The sequence below is a fragment of the Thermobia domestica genome, chromosome 9, assembly GCF_964235325.1.
Source record: "Thermobia domestica chromosome 9, izTheDome1.hap1.1, whole genome shotgun sequence".
Taxonomy (NCBI): domain Eukaryota; kingdom Metazoa; phylum Arthropoda; class Insecta; order Zygentoma; family Lepismatidae; genus Thermobia; species Thermobia domestica.
The window spans coordinates 98,495,745-98,512,542 of record NC_137462.1 but is presented as its reverse complement, the minus strand read 5'-3'; the positions used below and the strand labels follow the sequence as shown (position 1 = coordinate 98,512,542).

The 16,798-nt window shown below is 35.4% G+C and overlaps 1 protein-coding gene across 1 annotated transcript in view; it reads left to right on the top strand.

The window, feature by feature from the left end:
• LOC145694875 (multicopper oxidase 3-like) overlaps positions 1-16,798 on the top strand; it is a 109,267-nt gene that overhangs the window by 33,398 nt on the left and 59,071 nt on the right. The window contains exons 2-3 of the mRNA XM_081771582.1: positions 12,547-12,718; positions 14,902-15,022. Coding sequence (XP_081627708.1) covers positions 12,547-12,718; positions 14,902-15,022 — 293 coding nt within the window. The remainder of the gene's footprint in view (positions 1-12,546; positions 12,719-14,901; positions 15,023-16,798) is intronic.

Below are 16,798 nucleotides of genomic sequence, written 5' to 3'. Positions count from 1 at the left end.
AAAAAAAAAAAAAAAAAAGCTAAATAGCAGATTACCTTTCAAGATCATCATCATCTTCATCAATTACAGTGACAAGTTTTTCACCAATCGACTATAGCGCTATCAAAACATTAACGGCTTGCCATATCCAGAAAACTAGTATGCCAACGCTGTAAATTTGTAAATTAACTTCGAAATTCATGCCGGAAATCTGAAACAATCGGATTATCTAGAGTGGGGCGTTTATTAATACCTATGCATTGATTATAATGTTGCGGTATTTACGTTAGCTTATAGTCAATGAAATGATTTTTTTTGTTTTTTAGTTTATCGTCCCACAGTTAAGCAGTTTCTGCTAAAGGAGACGTATGGTTAATGAAAGTCAATTTGATTTTTTTTGGTGCTCTTTCACCGGAATCTAATTCGCTAACACGTGCACCAAAAATGCACGCAATAGCGACTAGACCCAGCAGATAGGGCTAATATCTTGAAGTAGACTTATTATTATTTGAAGGACTTGAGCCGTGTTAAGCACAGTAGTTCGACTGCTCTTGTTTCTGTAAAATTAAACAAATATATTTCAGCTATAACACTGATCGTTGGGCAAATGTTGGGGAACGGTGAATTCGTAGAAAAAATGATTGTTCCAACATCTGTGCTAATTTGATCTTTACTTGTACTAAAATTAATTTTGTGGTAGGTTCTTTTAATACACACAACATACTATCTGGTCAATATGCAATGTGTGAAAGTTTTGAGTACGGATATAAATACCACATGCTCATTAAATAACACTGTATATTATGTTTTCTTGTGTCAAAGTATGTGTAAATTACTACGTAATACAATTTAAAGGTAATTTCTAACTTATGCAATTATTTATTTTTTTCTTATAAAAAACGATTACATTAATTAAAGAATGAGATGTTTTTAAATACAAGGGTTTGAGGGAGAATTCAGTACTTCTGTATTTGCATTCTTTTCACTTGCGTTAATGTTAATTTCACTTTCGTCATGTATTACTTAACAAAGTAGTTTTCTCTTCAGTGCTGCTGATTCATTGAGGATCTTCTTTCCTTAATTGTCTCCGATATTATTATTTCATTTTGGTTCCGCTCTATATCATTTTCTCTTGCCGCTGGTTCCATATGATCGCAGAACTGTAAAATTATTATTCTTTAAAAAAAAATAATATGTGGTTGTAACGTTCTATAGTGCGTGCAGATATTTACCGGCAAAACGAAATTTAAATGTTAGTTTTTTTCAATGTCATATTACTTTTTTTTAGTAGTTAACAGTCAATTCCAGATGGTACGATTGCTTTATACGATTTTGAGGTAGACGAAAGATATATTACCTTTAGAAAATAAATAAATCATATTTTTATTAAGTATTGTTCAAATTTATGTTTTATTTCTTTTTATTTGTTTAATTGACATTAGACACTGAATTAACTGATATTGAAATTTCTCCTGCTTGGTTATTTTAGTACAGAATTAAACACAAGTAAGTAATCTCCATGATAGTACAACCTCCGAAGAGTTCTAAAGAGTCCTAATAGCTTATTAACCCCTTGCATTCCAAGTACCATTTTCCTATGTGCGTGCTGTAATACCAGGTTTTCATTTACTGTTAAAAGACTGTCTAGACCAGCGTTTCCCAACCGGTGTGCCGCGAATGGACCGCTGGTGTGCCGCGGGGAAATCGAAACAAAATTATTAATTCTATAGCAACCAAATTGCAAGACATAGGAAAAAAATGTATATTTTTGTATTTCACATTACTATGAGTTTCCACCATGGAAAAAATACTGTAATTGTAATATATTATTCTACGTCTATTACTGTGTAGCAGACAGTATTTCGGCTCGTACACATTTCCACGGTTAGCTGCTATGTTACGCTTCAATTGAGAGTGATATTAACACCGAGAAATGGAAGCACTTGTACGGTGCGTGTCAAGTGAACGTTCGTAGAACACTCATTCGCACGTGAATGACAGAACAACACTTTGTTCAACAGGTGTGTTTTAACTTCGACTCATCGCAGGCTGTATGATTGCAATAATATGCACCGGTTTTGGTTAAAACAGCAAAGTTAAAAGTACAATATATTTGTTTGTTCGTTCGTTATTTAGTGATCTTTGTTCTTAGTGAAAGGCTGAATACAGTGTTCGAAAAAGAAAGTGTATTTTTAAAAATCTGAGTCCTATATTTCATTGCAATTGTTTTCTATTTTAAAATTAGAATAAAAAATAATCATAATGAATTAGCATAGGGGAAAAACAGTGATCGAGCTTTCATCTCTGTGAGGAGATCAGTAATCACAGAAACAAAATTACCATTGTATTTTATATTTGCAAATAATAATAATAATATCTATGTGTGTGCCGCGAGAATTCGTTACACCCGTAGTGTGCCGCAAGTTGGAAAAGGTTGGGAAACGCTGGTCTAGACCATTATATAGGGTATAGTTATTTGTATACAGTTCAATGAATATAATTTTTTGTACAATCGCACACACACACACACACACACACACACACACACACACAAAACATATATATATATAATAAAATTGTTTCTTTTTGGATAAATTATACACACCCATACAAACACATACACACACGCATGCGCGAGGAGGGCATTGAGATTACTGATAAGAAAAAATATTTGCATTGCGGAACATTTGGGCTGAAATAGGGAAATTTTGATATTCTGAAGTGATTTTATTCTTTTTCAGGTTAACAACACTGACCGGAGATTAAATACAAAGTTTTTTCTTGTTTTTCTTCTTTTACATGTCGGGCGAGCGGTGGCTCAGCGGTAGAGCTTCACTTCCGGTGCTTGGGGTCCTTGGTTCAATCCCAGTTCGCGCCGTGTGTACTTTGTGGTGGACAAACATCGTGCTCGTGGGTTTTCTGGGGGTTCTCCCGTTTCCTCCCACTTTCTTCATTCCACCATTTCACTCATCTCTCATCATCACCGTCTCCTTTAGCCTAACCGCCATAACCGTGGCAGGTAAAACTTAAAGCTTTAATTTCGTTTTCTTCTTTTCCATGTCGAAATACTACCTCGAAATTGCCAATTGTCAAAATAAACAATGTGTGTGTCGTAATTGTATACTATCTTCGGCCTGCCATCTAATAAGAGAAATATATATATATATATATATATATATATATATATATATATATATATATATATATATATATATATATATATATATATATATATATATATTAATTTCCTGTAAGTAAGATATTGTCACCTAATGAGAAATAGTATGACTAACACGTTCCTTACGTCCGATTAAAAAAAATACGAATTCCAGGATTAATACGATCCCCAATAAAGGATACGTTTTCATGACATGCCAATATATGGAACTGGTATTTTGCAATGAAGTATTTTATGACATTCACTTGGACGTCACTGGGACGCAAGGGTTAATTGCGTTATGTATGGTCAGTACAATCAACTTGAGTCGTCGTTTTCTGGCTTTCCAGATACTAACAAATAGTATGCGCGTAAAGGAGTGTATTTACTACCACCAGGAAAAGTGAAAAAAAGCAACAGATATACAGTCTGTTAGTAAATTGTATAATTTGCTCTCGATACATAGAGTGCATAAACAAATAACTATTTCTTCCATCAAAATAAAAATTGACAATTATTATTGGCAATAAACGAACAATTTTAGCACCACAGGAAGTATTTTTAAAAAGATTTTTGGAAACTTCGCATGAGGATTCATCCACAAGTATGATATTTTATTCAATTTGATGTGACCTCTCGACTGATAAATGTCTAATCTTTAGACAATATTTCGGTTAAACAGAAATTATAATTTAAGAAGTAGTAATACTTTTAGGCTATATCATATATTGTCGTTTTGCTAGTATCACAATTAAGAGCTTATTGAGAAAACACTCCCATATCAATTTCACTTCAACAAATGACATGCTTCTCGTATAACTTCATTTTTTTTTTTTTTTTTACCTTTACAAAGAAATGAATTTTTCTGAATTTTCTCCACAACTACGTAGATATGAGATTTTACACTTATACGTATCAGTTTATTTAGCTGTATGAGATATGTTGATTGGTATATGTTTTATATTTAGACAAAAGTTTTTCTGTTAATCACTAATTACCCCTCATTTGGAAAATTCTACAATTTTACTGGGAATCGAACTCGAGCTGGCATGGTGGTAATTCCCCCCCCCCCGCGCCAAAAGTCCATTTTAATGTCCATGTCATATTGTAAAAAATAATTTTATAGTTCTATTCAGTTTCAAGTTTCAATAGTTAAAACATCCCTATTTTAAGTTCAGTATTTGCGTGCTTTGAGAAGGAAAACTTGAAACGATCGAAACTTATTCATATTGAATAAATTATATCACTATTCATAGGGGATGAAAATAATGAAAATAAATGTTAGAAAGGCAAAAGATATAGTGTCAAAATATAGAACTGGGGAGTGGAAGAAATAGAATAGGTTTACAGGTGACAGTTTTCGATAGTTAGGTAGTATTATTAGTGATTATATGAACTGCGAACTTGAAACAAAAGCAAGGATAGGAATGGTGAAAGAAGCCTTGAGGAGGAAGAAAAATCTATTTTGTGGTATGTTGAATAAAGAGTTAAGAAAAAGACCCATAAAATTGTTCGTGTGAAGTATTGTACTATACGGGGCAGAAACATGAACATCACGCAAAAATGATAAAAAAAAAGAACGACTGGAAGCTTTCAAAATGTGGTTGTGAAGAAGAATGAAGAGAATTAGCTGGGTCGAGCGGAAAACGAATAAGAGGCTGTTTGAAATGGTGGGGAAGAAAGGAACAATTTTACATATTATTTAGAAAAGGAAGATAAACTGTTTGGGACATTGGCTAGAAGGAATTGTATAATGAAAGACGTGCTAGAGGGTATGGTGACAGGAAAGAGAGGGAAGGTTCGAAGGAGGTTATAATTGATGAACAATATCAAACAGAAAAATCGTACGTGAAGATGAAGAGGTTAGCTGAAGACCGAGGAGCATGGAAGCTTCTCAGTTGTGGCAAGTGACTTGCCAGTAATGGCAGAGTTGAGTTTGATTTTGAGTTTAACGTCCCATTCAGCAACGAGGCTATATGAGACTTGGACCTACTGATTAACGTGGAATCCGAACCACATGAGCTACAGCCGGAAATCGAACCCGGGTCTCCCACGCCACTGGCGCATACGCTAACCGCTTAGCCACGAAGGAGCTCTCCAGTAATGGCAGAATACCTATGATGATGATGACTATAATTTATGACTTTAATACACAAACACTTCAAAAATAAATAAAATAAAGATAAAAATTATAAATATAAAAACACAAAAGTTTTGTTAATATTTAACTCTCGCATTGTTACAGTTCTCACATTGTAATTTCTGTTCCGGTGGGGACATGTTTAGGAGTACGTACAAGATATTGACTTAACATGAGCTGTGACACAAGGCTATCAAGCTGGTCCTCTATTTAACCCTAACAAGCAAGGTCCACAATGAGGCACACTCAGATCCGACTCAAACTTCGCCCAGAGGGCACATAATGGAAAAGAAGAAAAAATGCCAAATTGGAGCTGCCCAATACCAGAAACACCGGAGTTATGCTCCCCAACATAACGCACCACGCGGCAATATGATATAAGGTAAACGTCGCAAGATACCCGTTTAGGTCGAAATCGGAAAGGACGGGAAGCACCGAGATGATACCAAGATACCTGATATGGTATAACACAGACGCCATCTTGAAAGCCGTTTTCGTGAATATATCGTAAGGTATTGAAACGTGAAGGATGTCTTGTGAAAGATCGATGTCGGGTAGAATTAGAAACTGAAACCAATGCCCAAACTCTAATAACGTATCGAGCATGGTATTAACGTGAAGAGGAATTCATGCAAGCAGAGTATGGAAAACCAGCTGAAGTTATGTTGTTAACACGATGAAACAGAAACGGCCAAAGGAACCCAGAACACATGGATGATGCGACAAAGAAACATACACGCACACACAGAGAAAAACATATACATTTGAGTTGGAATGCTACATACACACACAGATATACATAAATACAGATATATAAGATTGTACCTATTGTTGAAAATCTCGGCAGTAGTGGTAGTGAGTAAAGAAATGGGTGACACACAGCTCCCGCAAACACCAAGCACATTTGATCACAGAAAGTTCTGGGCACTCGTCTTTACAACATTCACGCTGTCGTAGATTGAAACAAAAGTCAGTTGTGTTGTACTGGAAAGCAACGTCCTCTGCTAATCCAGCTAGTTTCCACCCGCATTGATGTGTCATATGAAATCGTGGACAACAAAATTGGTTGTGTAGCAGTGAATGCAGCTTAAGAACGGTGTCTCGCTGGTGAAGGTTCACGTTGGTATGTCACGCAATGCCTCCGAAATCCGTCGTACCATGTGTTTATACATACGGAAGTAATACAGATCCAACGGTTGGCACTGCGAAGTAGTTTTTTCAGGTATAATATGGATGCGAATATGATCGGCGGTGAAACCACTTTCATGAACTAGCCTTGCAAATGTGTCTCTGTCCTTGTGAAGTCCATATGAATCTAGCAACAGAAGACTTTGTGTATTGGGAGCATCTGCTGCTACTTGTGGTATTACGCATTCTTTGATGAAAACCGAATACGCTTCCCTTGTCATTTTACCAGAAGGCGTCCAGAATACCACTAAATTTGGTGCGGCGAACATATTGTCCTGAACCCTAGTACTTAAAGCTACGGGTTCCTGGAGAATGACAAAGAGTTTATCCGCCACCACCCCTGCTTTCGACAACAACGGCACCACAGTGTACGTATGCGTCGTTGCATGCACAGACTGGACACAGCCCTGAATGTGCGATGATCCTCTTCTGGCTAATGTGCGCCCACTTGTCAACTCTTTCGCAAAACCGGATTCATCAGCATTCCATATATTTGCATTCTCAAACCCCTCCATGATGGTCTTGGTTTCGTCACGCCACCCAGCAATAACCAAATCAATATCCTCCTTGTCGCGTACATACTTCATTGTGACATATGACGTGATTTTAGGGCTCACGATATTGTTTTGTTTTTTGAGTGCCCCAATCCATCCGTGACTGGCATTGAACGTACGGAGACTACACTTCAGAGCCTGCTCCTTTGCCCATAATTTAAGATCACTGTCATGGACAATGTGGTTATCACGTCGCGCAGTTATAAATTGTTGCAGCACATGTTCTGTGATTTCGCGATACACTTCGCGTTTTGTTTTCAATAAGCCTTTGTCGAGTTGTTCTTTCCATTTAAACAGTGTTCTCACCGAGGGACAGTTGCGGAATCTGTGTTTCATCGAGCGATATGAACGATGTGCGAATATTTGACGCCCTTTGCCTTTTACGTCAAGCCAGTAGTGTAACATGTTAACTTTGTCCTCTAGCGTATAATATTTTGTATTACCTTCGTTTCCATTCGGCTCATAGTCACTGTCGGACGAGAACGGTATTGCCTGTGGTTCGGGCGAAGAATCACTCCAAGGCAGCGTGCTGTCACCACTATCCGCGGCATCCTTTTCACCTGTTTGGGCCGGACCGGGTTCGTTTCATCAATGTCGAGAGTCTCATCCACATTTACTTCTGTTACATCGTAGTTGTTCAAAAACTCCAGCATGTGTTCAGCTGCTTTTCGTTCCACCACTGTAGGTTCTGTCGATTGAACGTACCCTTGTTTTGAAAGCTCCCTTTGCATAACTAACACCACATTGAGAGGGTTCATATTGCAGGTCTACACTGGCGTTTTTAGATGAACAATAGTGCGGACACATTCACTATACAGAATATTGCGCGTTTTGACTCGCGTGTGCCACAAACACACTATCACTTCTCACGGGCTAGTATCTGCTGTCACGCTCACTTCGTTCCATCTGTGCCAGTGAAACCCGTAAACACAATTCGAGTGGTCTCACTGTGTGGTAAATTGCAACAACTCATGGAACTCGACTCCGCAGTGCTGCCTTTCACTGATATTGTGATTCTGTTTGGGACCGTCGAAAAATAAAAAAATGAAATGAAATCTTTGAGCTTTACGTCCCACGGTTATGCCGGTTAGGCTAAAGGAGACAGTGATGATGAGAGATCAGTGAAATGGTGGAATGAAGAAAGTGGGAGGAAACGGGAGAACTGCGCGAGCTGGGATCGAACCAGGGACCCCAAGCACCAAAGGTGGACGCTCTACCACAGAGTCACCGCGTCTCCCGTCAAAAAACAGTGTAGCACATTGCGCAAAAGAAAAGAAACATTCGTAAAGAAATGTCAGCGAGAACATGGCTGGGCCTTATCACCCATGCATACTTTGTTTCAAATACTGTTGTTTAAACAAACGTAGGCCGAAATGTCCTTTGTTCTCACGGAACAGCAGGAAAAGTGAATAAGAAATGTACAAAACGTTGCCCAGGAGTGAGTTTCGATCCCAGGTAGATCCTGCTTTTGGTAACCAATCCAATATTATATTACCTACTCTCCCGATCGAGCTGCCTTCATGCTGTTTCACAATAAATAGCCCTTTGTAGTTCCTGTAGTCTTCAAACGAACGCTCGTATCGCGGGTGCAACTGTGGTTTTTACTGTACCAAGCCGGGTCCCAATATCCTTGAAAGACATAATGCGCCAATGCGGAGACACTTCCATGTACAGACACTGTTACGTTTACTTATTGCGTACCATTGCCGTGGCATGTTACTCAATGCCGTGGCGTCGTCTGTCCTTCGCATACACGTTTGTTTTACTCGAGTCTTCTACACTTTCATCATTCCAACATTTCATTCATTTCTCATAATCACCGTCTCCTTTAGCCTGGTCGGCATAACCGCGGGATGTAAAACTAAAAAAATTCATTTTTTCTTCTACACTTCATCACGTCCTCACCATTACACATATGTTTTTCGCAATTACATAATTGATTTTCATTTTGCATTTTACCTTACATTGATATATCACACATCCCACTTCTCATTTCAATACCTTACGCTATATCCAAGATCGTGGCTTTCAAGATGGCCGCCAAAACATTGTTATAACATATCAGGTATCTTTTTGATATCATCCCGGTGCTTCTCGCCCTTTCCGTTTTCGACATAAACAGGTATCTTGCGACGTTTAGCTTAGATCATATTGTTGCGTGGTGCGTTATATTGGGGAGCATAACTCCGGTGTTTCTGGCATTGGGCAGCTCCAATTTGGCATTTTTTCTTCTTTTCCATTATGTGTCCTCTGGGCGAAGTTTGAGTCGGATCTGAGTGTGCCTCGTTGTGGACCTTGCTTGTAAGCCAAGAGTGAGCTTTAATTAAAATACATGTTTGTCATTGCTGAAAGCAGATTGTTTACTGAAAAAGAAATAATTGCGTATGTGTACAGACTAGTGTTGTAAAATTTCCGGAAATTTTGAAACGACTGGTAAAAACAAGTTTTTTTCCGGTTTCTTTCCGGAAAAATTGAATAAAAAAATCTTTGTATTAGGTTAGTTTTACTAGTAATGGAACCATTTTTTTCGAAGGTGTGAGAAATGTAAATTGAGAAGTTTCAATATTGTGAATATTTAAAAAAAGAAGCATTCGAGAATGAAAATTAATAGTCTGCGCTCATTTCCTTTATGTGCCTTCTAGTCGTTTACTCCTGGTTGTGCATTAATTACAGAAATTTTACATACACATCTACCATCATGAAGCCTTTCTGTTGCAACAAATAGGGCTCTTGAATGAAACTGAGTTCTTAATGTGCTCTTTGTTCTGGTGAAATTTTGTTAATTTTAACCAAATTACTTCTTAAAAGAAAGAGCAGTAGGCAAATTTCACTAAGACATATAATTACTATTATTTAATATTCAAATACCGACTTTAATATAAACTTTATGTACAAACTTTTGTATGTAAACAAATACCTGTTTTCTAATGCGAAAATGAATCTACATATATAAAATGAAAGTGGCTATATTTGTAACTTAACAACTCTTGAGCCACCAGATTGATCTCGATAAAAATTTTCAACACAGATAAGGTTCGGGCCTGGGATGGATTTTACCATTTCACTTTAAAAGTGCAACTTGGAGGAAGGAAGTGTGGATATATATTGAAAATAACCGATCTTAGTGTCGAACTCATGGTTTTCGGAGTTGCTGAGATAAACAGTGACATTTCCGATGTTGTTTAAATAAAAATTCAGGCCCGCAACTTAGGGGAGGGGGAAGAACAGATATATAAAAATGATTGAAAATAGCCGATATCAGTGTCGAGTCCATAGTTTCCGGGGTCGCTGAGATGAACAGTGACACATCTAATGCCATTTAAATCCAAATTCAGAGCCGTGATCTAGGGGCAGGGGAGAGGGGAGATATACAAATGATCGAAAATGACCAATAGTAGTGTTGAAATCACAATTTTTGGGGTTGTTGTGATGAACAGTAACACTTCCGATGCCGCTTAGATCCAAATGCAAGCCCGCAACTTGGATAGGAAGAGATATATAAAAATGAATGAAATGGCCAATATTAGTGTCAAATCCATAGTTTCCGGGGTCGCTGAGATGAACAGTGACATTTCCTATTCTGTTTATATCCAAATTCATCCACGCAGCTTGGGGGCGGAGAGATATATAAATACGATCGAAAATGACCGATATTAGTGTCCAATCCATGGTTTTTGGGGTCGCTGATATGAATAGTACCACTTCCGATGCCGTTTAAATCAAAATTCATCCTCGTAACTTTGGGGCGGAGGAGAGGGAAAATATATTAAAAAATGATCGGAAAGACCAATATTAGTGTCCAATCCATGGTTTTTGGGGTCCTGAGATGAACATTTAACATTTCCGATGCTGTTTAAATCCAAAGTCAGTGCCGCAACTTGGGGGAAGGAGGAGTAGTAGATATATAAGAATGATCGAAAATGGTCGATATTAGTGTCGAATCCATAGTTTTCGGGGTGGCTGAGATGAACAGTGATATTTCCGATGCCGTTTAAATCCAAATTCAGCCCCCATTAGTTACTCCTAAAGGGGGAAAGTGACATGTAAAAGTAAATAAAAATGACTGATACTAGTGTCGAATTCATAGTTTTTGGAGTCCGTAAGTTTATTGGTGACAGTTTATGCCCTTTATACCCAAAATGAAACGTATTCTTCCCGTGCAGAGAAGGGGTATTCTGTTAGTCTTTAATAATAACGAACGGAAAATTCACATGTTAAATTCTTTAATATATTTGTCGCTGCTCAAATGTATGCACTTCTGCGGTGTGTGTGTGTATGTAAATAAGATAATCTCTCTTTTTGAATGGTTCGAAAGAAGAGGGATTTTTTGCCAGAAATCAGAAAACTAAAAAGTAAAATTAAAACCTGCTGCTTTAAGTACTTTTCCTGCGAAATACGTTGTATATATGCTGGAGACACGTTACAGCAAATAAGATTAGTATCAGGCGAAGAAATAGTTCTCAAATTATATTTTCCAGATTTTGCCAATATTTCCGAACAAAAGATTTTTCTAATAGGCTCAAAATTTCTAATGGGAAATTTTACACAGCACAAGCACAATACGTATCTCCATAAAATATATACTATATTTGATTTTAACATACTGGTATTAACTAAAATGATTCTGGGCCCGTTATTTAACACTTCCCTGCCATAAAACGGTAACTTTATAAGATTATTTAAGATAATTTAAATGCGTCTATATTAATTAATCTAACTAGGATTATATTTTAGGATCTTTTGTAGTCATAACTCCATACTATCACGGCGCTAACGTTAAAGGAGTGGTACAAATATATTTGTTGCCACAAAATTTGCCTATTCTACTAGAAGAAACATAACTAGTCAATATACTGTATACTGTATACTGTAAACTAGTTTTCATTTTAAAAGCATAGTGTAGTAAAATATTCGAAAATTTCAATTTTTCCCAATATTTCCTGTTTTTATCAAGTTCGGGAAAAAACGGTAAAAAAACTTTTTTTACCCAAAAATTTCGTTTTTTTTTCCGGGCCTTTACAACACTAGTACAGACAAATACAATACATTCATTGGAAGTACAAAATATCTCTTAAAGTGTAAGTTACAGCCTTAGAGATTGCACATGGAAATTCAATATACTTACACTCTCTACTAATTTCTGACCATGACTATATTAAATTCGAAAAATATCCCTTAATGTGTTCTAAGTGTTTGTTTTGTGATATGGGATTACGAAGTATTTGTGTATTGTAGTGCGGCAATTTTATAACTTGTAAACAAATTCTTATTAAGTTTCAATGCACATAATGTTATTTTATTTTACATTTTTCTGTAACATGTAACATAGTAGCATCAAATACAATAGATTATACACAACATGGCCTCGGCCAAAACTATTAATTTTCTTCAAAGGTTAATATCAGCTAAGAAGTAAAACGGTATTTTATTGTTAAGCGAATTTATAAAAACATTTTAAATAATTATTTCTTTTAATAAATATCCATGATGATAACTTGTAGACTCATGCAATTATTTTATTAATTTAGATACACTAAATGAGAGCATCAACACAAACAATATATGGCCTCATGATGGAGAATACAGCTATGGAAATGGAGAGAAAATAGAACCAGGAGCTTCATGCCTTCGAACCTGTGGAGGAAGGCCGAAAGTTTGCTATTTTGAATTTACGTTGGAAAACTATGCCACTTTTACTGAGTAAGTATAACATATTTATTATGTGTACATTAAATGAAAAGTTGAGAACAAACCATCTGCATCTCGTAACAGAAGTTGTGACAATGTTTTGAGAATGAAAGTATATGTCGATAAGTTATGTATCTTCATCAGAATCTTTATTCAGGACGTTGCTTTATCTTGTCCATGTATTATGTTCAAAAGCAGACTCTGGTTTACTGAGCTAACGTAGATAGTTTGTACGTAACACTAAATAAGTTGAGCAGCTGTAACCCCACAGCACAGACAACATGCCCAACAGAGGGAAACAGTAGGTTAGGTAACTACCAACATTGACCCCACAATGTTTTGCGTGATTTGTGGTATATGTGCCAACCAAGTCAATTGCCAACGGTGCCTCTATAAAAGAAGTAAAAATGTGTAATTGGAAGTGAGAGGTTGAAACTCTTGGATAATAAATTGACGTTAAATTATATATACACTTTAAACTATATTGGACAAACCTAATATTAGTCGTATTTTTCAACTTTATTTATTTATTTATTTATTTATTACATTTTCTAATTTTCAAATATGCCGGCTATAATCCTACATAGAACCTATCAAATAAGCTGCTAGGAAAGGTGATTTAGGGTCCCATTCCAAAACGATTTGCTTCAACGCAACGCAAAATCTGCTTTTAGTTGTGATACTACGCATAGAAGTTGTATTTGATTTTACATGTTTTTACGTCACTTTGTGTTGCGTGGTGCTCCACAATTTTTGCGTAGGTTAGTATGGGATGAGCTCCGTAGTTCTTTTTACCTGGAGTCCAAAATTGTACTGTATATGGAAATCTCAATGATGATGGTTTGAAGATAAAGATAGATTGAAAATGAGAATTATATTTATCATGTACACTAAACAAATTATGATCTATTTACAGAGATTTTGATTTACAAGATAGTTATATTCCTCTGATATAATATACGCTGACTTCTAATGGCATCAAGAAATAGTATCTTTCACAAAGACCCTTAAGAACTTATTGAAATATAAGCATTTTAAAATATTCATTGCATTAGAGGAATGTAAACTTTAGCTTTGCTCCTCCTTTCTCATTAATATGGAAATGGCTCACTCCAGGCCCGTATCCAAGGGGGTCTAGGGGGGGCCGGGCCCCCCGTAAATTTTGGCTGGCCCCCCTACAATTTTCACAGTAGGCTTGCAAATGAACTATAATGTGGTAAATAGTTGGATCGGCCCCCCCTAACTTCAGCCGGGCCCCCCCTAAATTTTGGGGCTGGCTACGGGCCTGGCTCACTCTGGATTTTAACATTTTGCATATAGTATGTAACATTATTATTAAGATAGTGGAACTTTTGCTTTATTTTTCCTTTTCTTCTAATTCTAACTTTCGATTTTGTACAGTGATTTAAATTATTGTAGAAATATCTAAAACTTCATCACGTTAAATATATCAGTGAACGGTATATTATTAATTTAAAATGAATGTATAGCTGAATATGCAGATATCTCCTGCAATTATTATACACCAGTGAAGTCTTTGATGCCTTAAAGAATCGCAGTTCAGATATGCACTCAATGCTTACACTCCTCGATTCTCTAAAGACTAGACGTCCCCATTAAACCTCAATCAATCAGTCAGTCAATCTAAAGACTCTAGAGTCCCCATTAAACCTCAATCAATCAGTCAGTCAATCTAAATACTCTAATCCTTCAACGAAAGCATAATCGTGGTCTTAAAATTCGTGTTTTAAGTCAGTGGTTCCCTTAGTCCCATACTATGTGTCACGAAAATTTAGAATTTAAAAATAAATTTTGTCATTCACGAAAGCTCTGAATATACAATATACGATATCATTATTTGGAGCCAGTCACCACCTGCAACAATTCTGAGTTGCTACAGTGAATTTAAGATTTGCAGCTTTATTTCTCTGTAAATAAATAAAATGACAAATTTTCAGTATATTTTTCGTATATTTACTTTCAGTTCTACGCGATAGAATCATTAAATTAAAACTTTTGATCTAAAAAAAAAATATCCATTTTATTGTGAACAGGTCTTCTCGGGCTAGCAGCCAGGTATAAATACTGTTATATCTTACGACGTTTCCATTTTATTATTTTTATTTTGCAAAATTATACTGTATATCAGTTTCCAAATACGGTATTATACTTATTTATTCTTGTAATTTTGATAGTGCTTGCGGAGATTGTCCTTCAAATCGGGCAGATTGCTTCAGACCGCAATGCATCACGGCAGATGGATATGAACGTGCCATAAAAACAGTAAACAGAATGTTGCCAGGTCCTGAAATTCAGGTGAGTTTAATAATCGAATAATGAATGATCAAATTTTTCAAATACAAATAATCATCATGATCATAATACAAATAATTAATTTTATTATTTGTTGTTTGATATATTCAGTTATAAACGACTAACTTAATTGGTAGGATTAAGGTATTTCAATTTCTACTTACTTTGAACTATTGCTACAATTTTCTGATAACTTTTCAGTTCTTTACTGACAGATAAACTACCAAATATTTATCTTTGATTTATTACATGCTATCAGAGATGAGAGATCACAATTTCACTATTTGTCTGAAACTAAACATTTATTAATTTACGAAAAGATCTTAATTTTAACTTTAAAAAATAATATTATAAACCAAGTTAGAAATAAAAATGTCTACCCTTTAGTTTTTTTTTTTGAAAGTCTTATAAGTGTTAAGAAAATTTAATGTTAAAATTGAATTTCTTTTGGATTATATATTTTGCAATTGAGTAAGCATGGACCATGTACTTTCTATCAGTCCCTCCAATATCCATTACCATATATAACATAATTAAGTCGATTTACATCTCCAAGACTTTTACACTTAATTATGCCTAAGCAACTATATAAAGCCAAGCATAATCACATATTTTGATCCGGATATATTTATTGCTGTTTGCCTTCAATTTCCTAGTATTAGTTACCATTTCAATAGTCTACGAATTAATTTACACATACATATTACGTAATTTGTGACATCCCCTCTAAATCTACAAAATGATATAATGAAATCCAAATTACCAAATCATCTTGCTACACATACATTTTATTTTAATTGTTTGCACAGACTATCTCCTAACAAATCATAAACAAAATATAGGCAATATTCATAACACTATGATTCCATATCATATCATAGCTTCATTCCATACAAGACTCATTCCCAACAATAAGTAGATTTTTTTCCTGTAGTACAAACGAATTTGAAAATTAACCATATCTCTCTGTTCACCGAAAATTTTCATCCTTTTTGGAAGCTCTTGATGTAACTTTACCCGTAACAAGAAATTTCAAAGTAATATGAGTACCCAGATTGTTTCTTATCTTGATCGAATGTAGAGGGAAAGAGGGTATAGTGAGCATCCACTTTATTTATTTTTTTTTTTTACATTTCAAAAATTGACTTTTGAGTTTTTTTGTTCAAAATTTTATGAAAACTTTAACCACAATACTGTTAAAATATAAACCATTTTGAGCAACTTTCAGGATTTATAAAGACATTGAAACCAAAGTAAGGGTAGTATTTTATTCATTCGACAGTAGATAACGTGTCTGATGAAGGTGATTTTATATTGCCGAAACTTTACAGAAGTGTTATTAATGTATATTTAGTGCTTTGGTTAGTTTTGTTTTATTAATACTGTCAAAGTAAGCAATTTGCAGGAAAAAGTTTGGTGCTGGCATTATGAGCCCATTAGAAAAATAAATAAAATACCTCTTTTTATAAAGATGTATGATAAAAGACCTCGCAATTTTATCGAAAAATGGCTTCCGTTAAATTTCCTACATGTGTGATATTTCCACTCTGCATGTCTTTTTAAACTTAAGTTATAACGAGCACAACAACCTGAAAGTCCTTATTGAGGCACTATATAAGGTTACTTAAAAACAATCTTTATAACTTCAACATGATAATTTCTAATTAAATATCACTTTAATTTGACACATCAAAAAATTAAGTTGTTTAATATACTTTATTAATAAAATAGTTGGATAATTAAATTATTACATAGCTGGGTATCCAAAGATGGATTTTT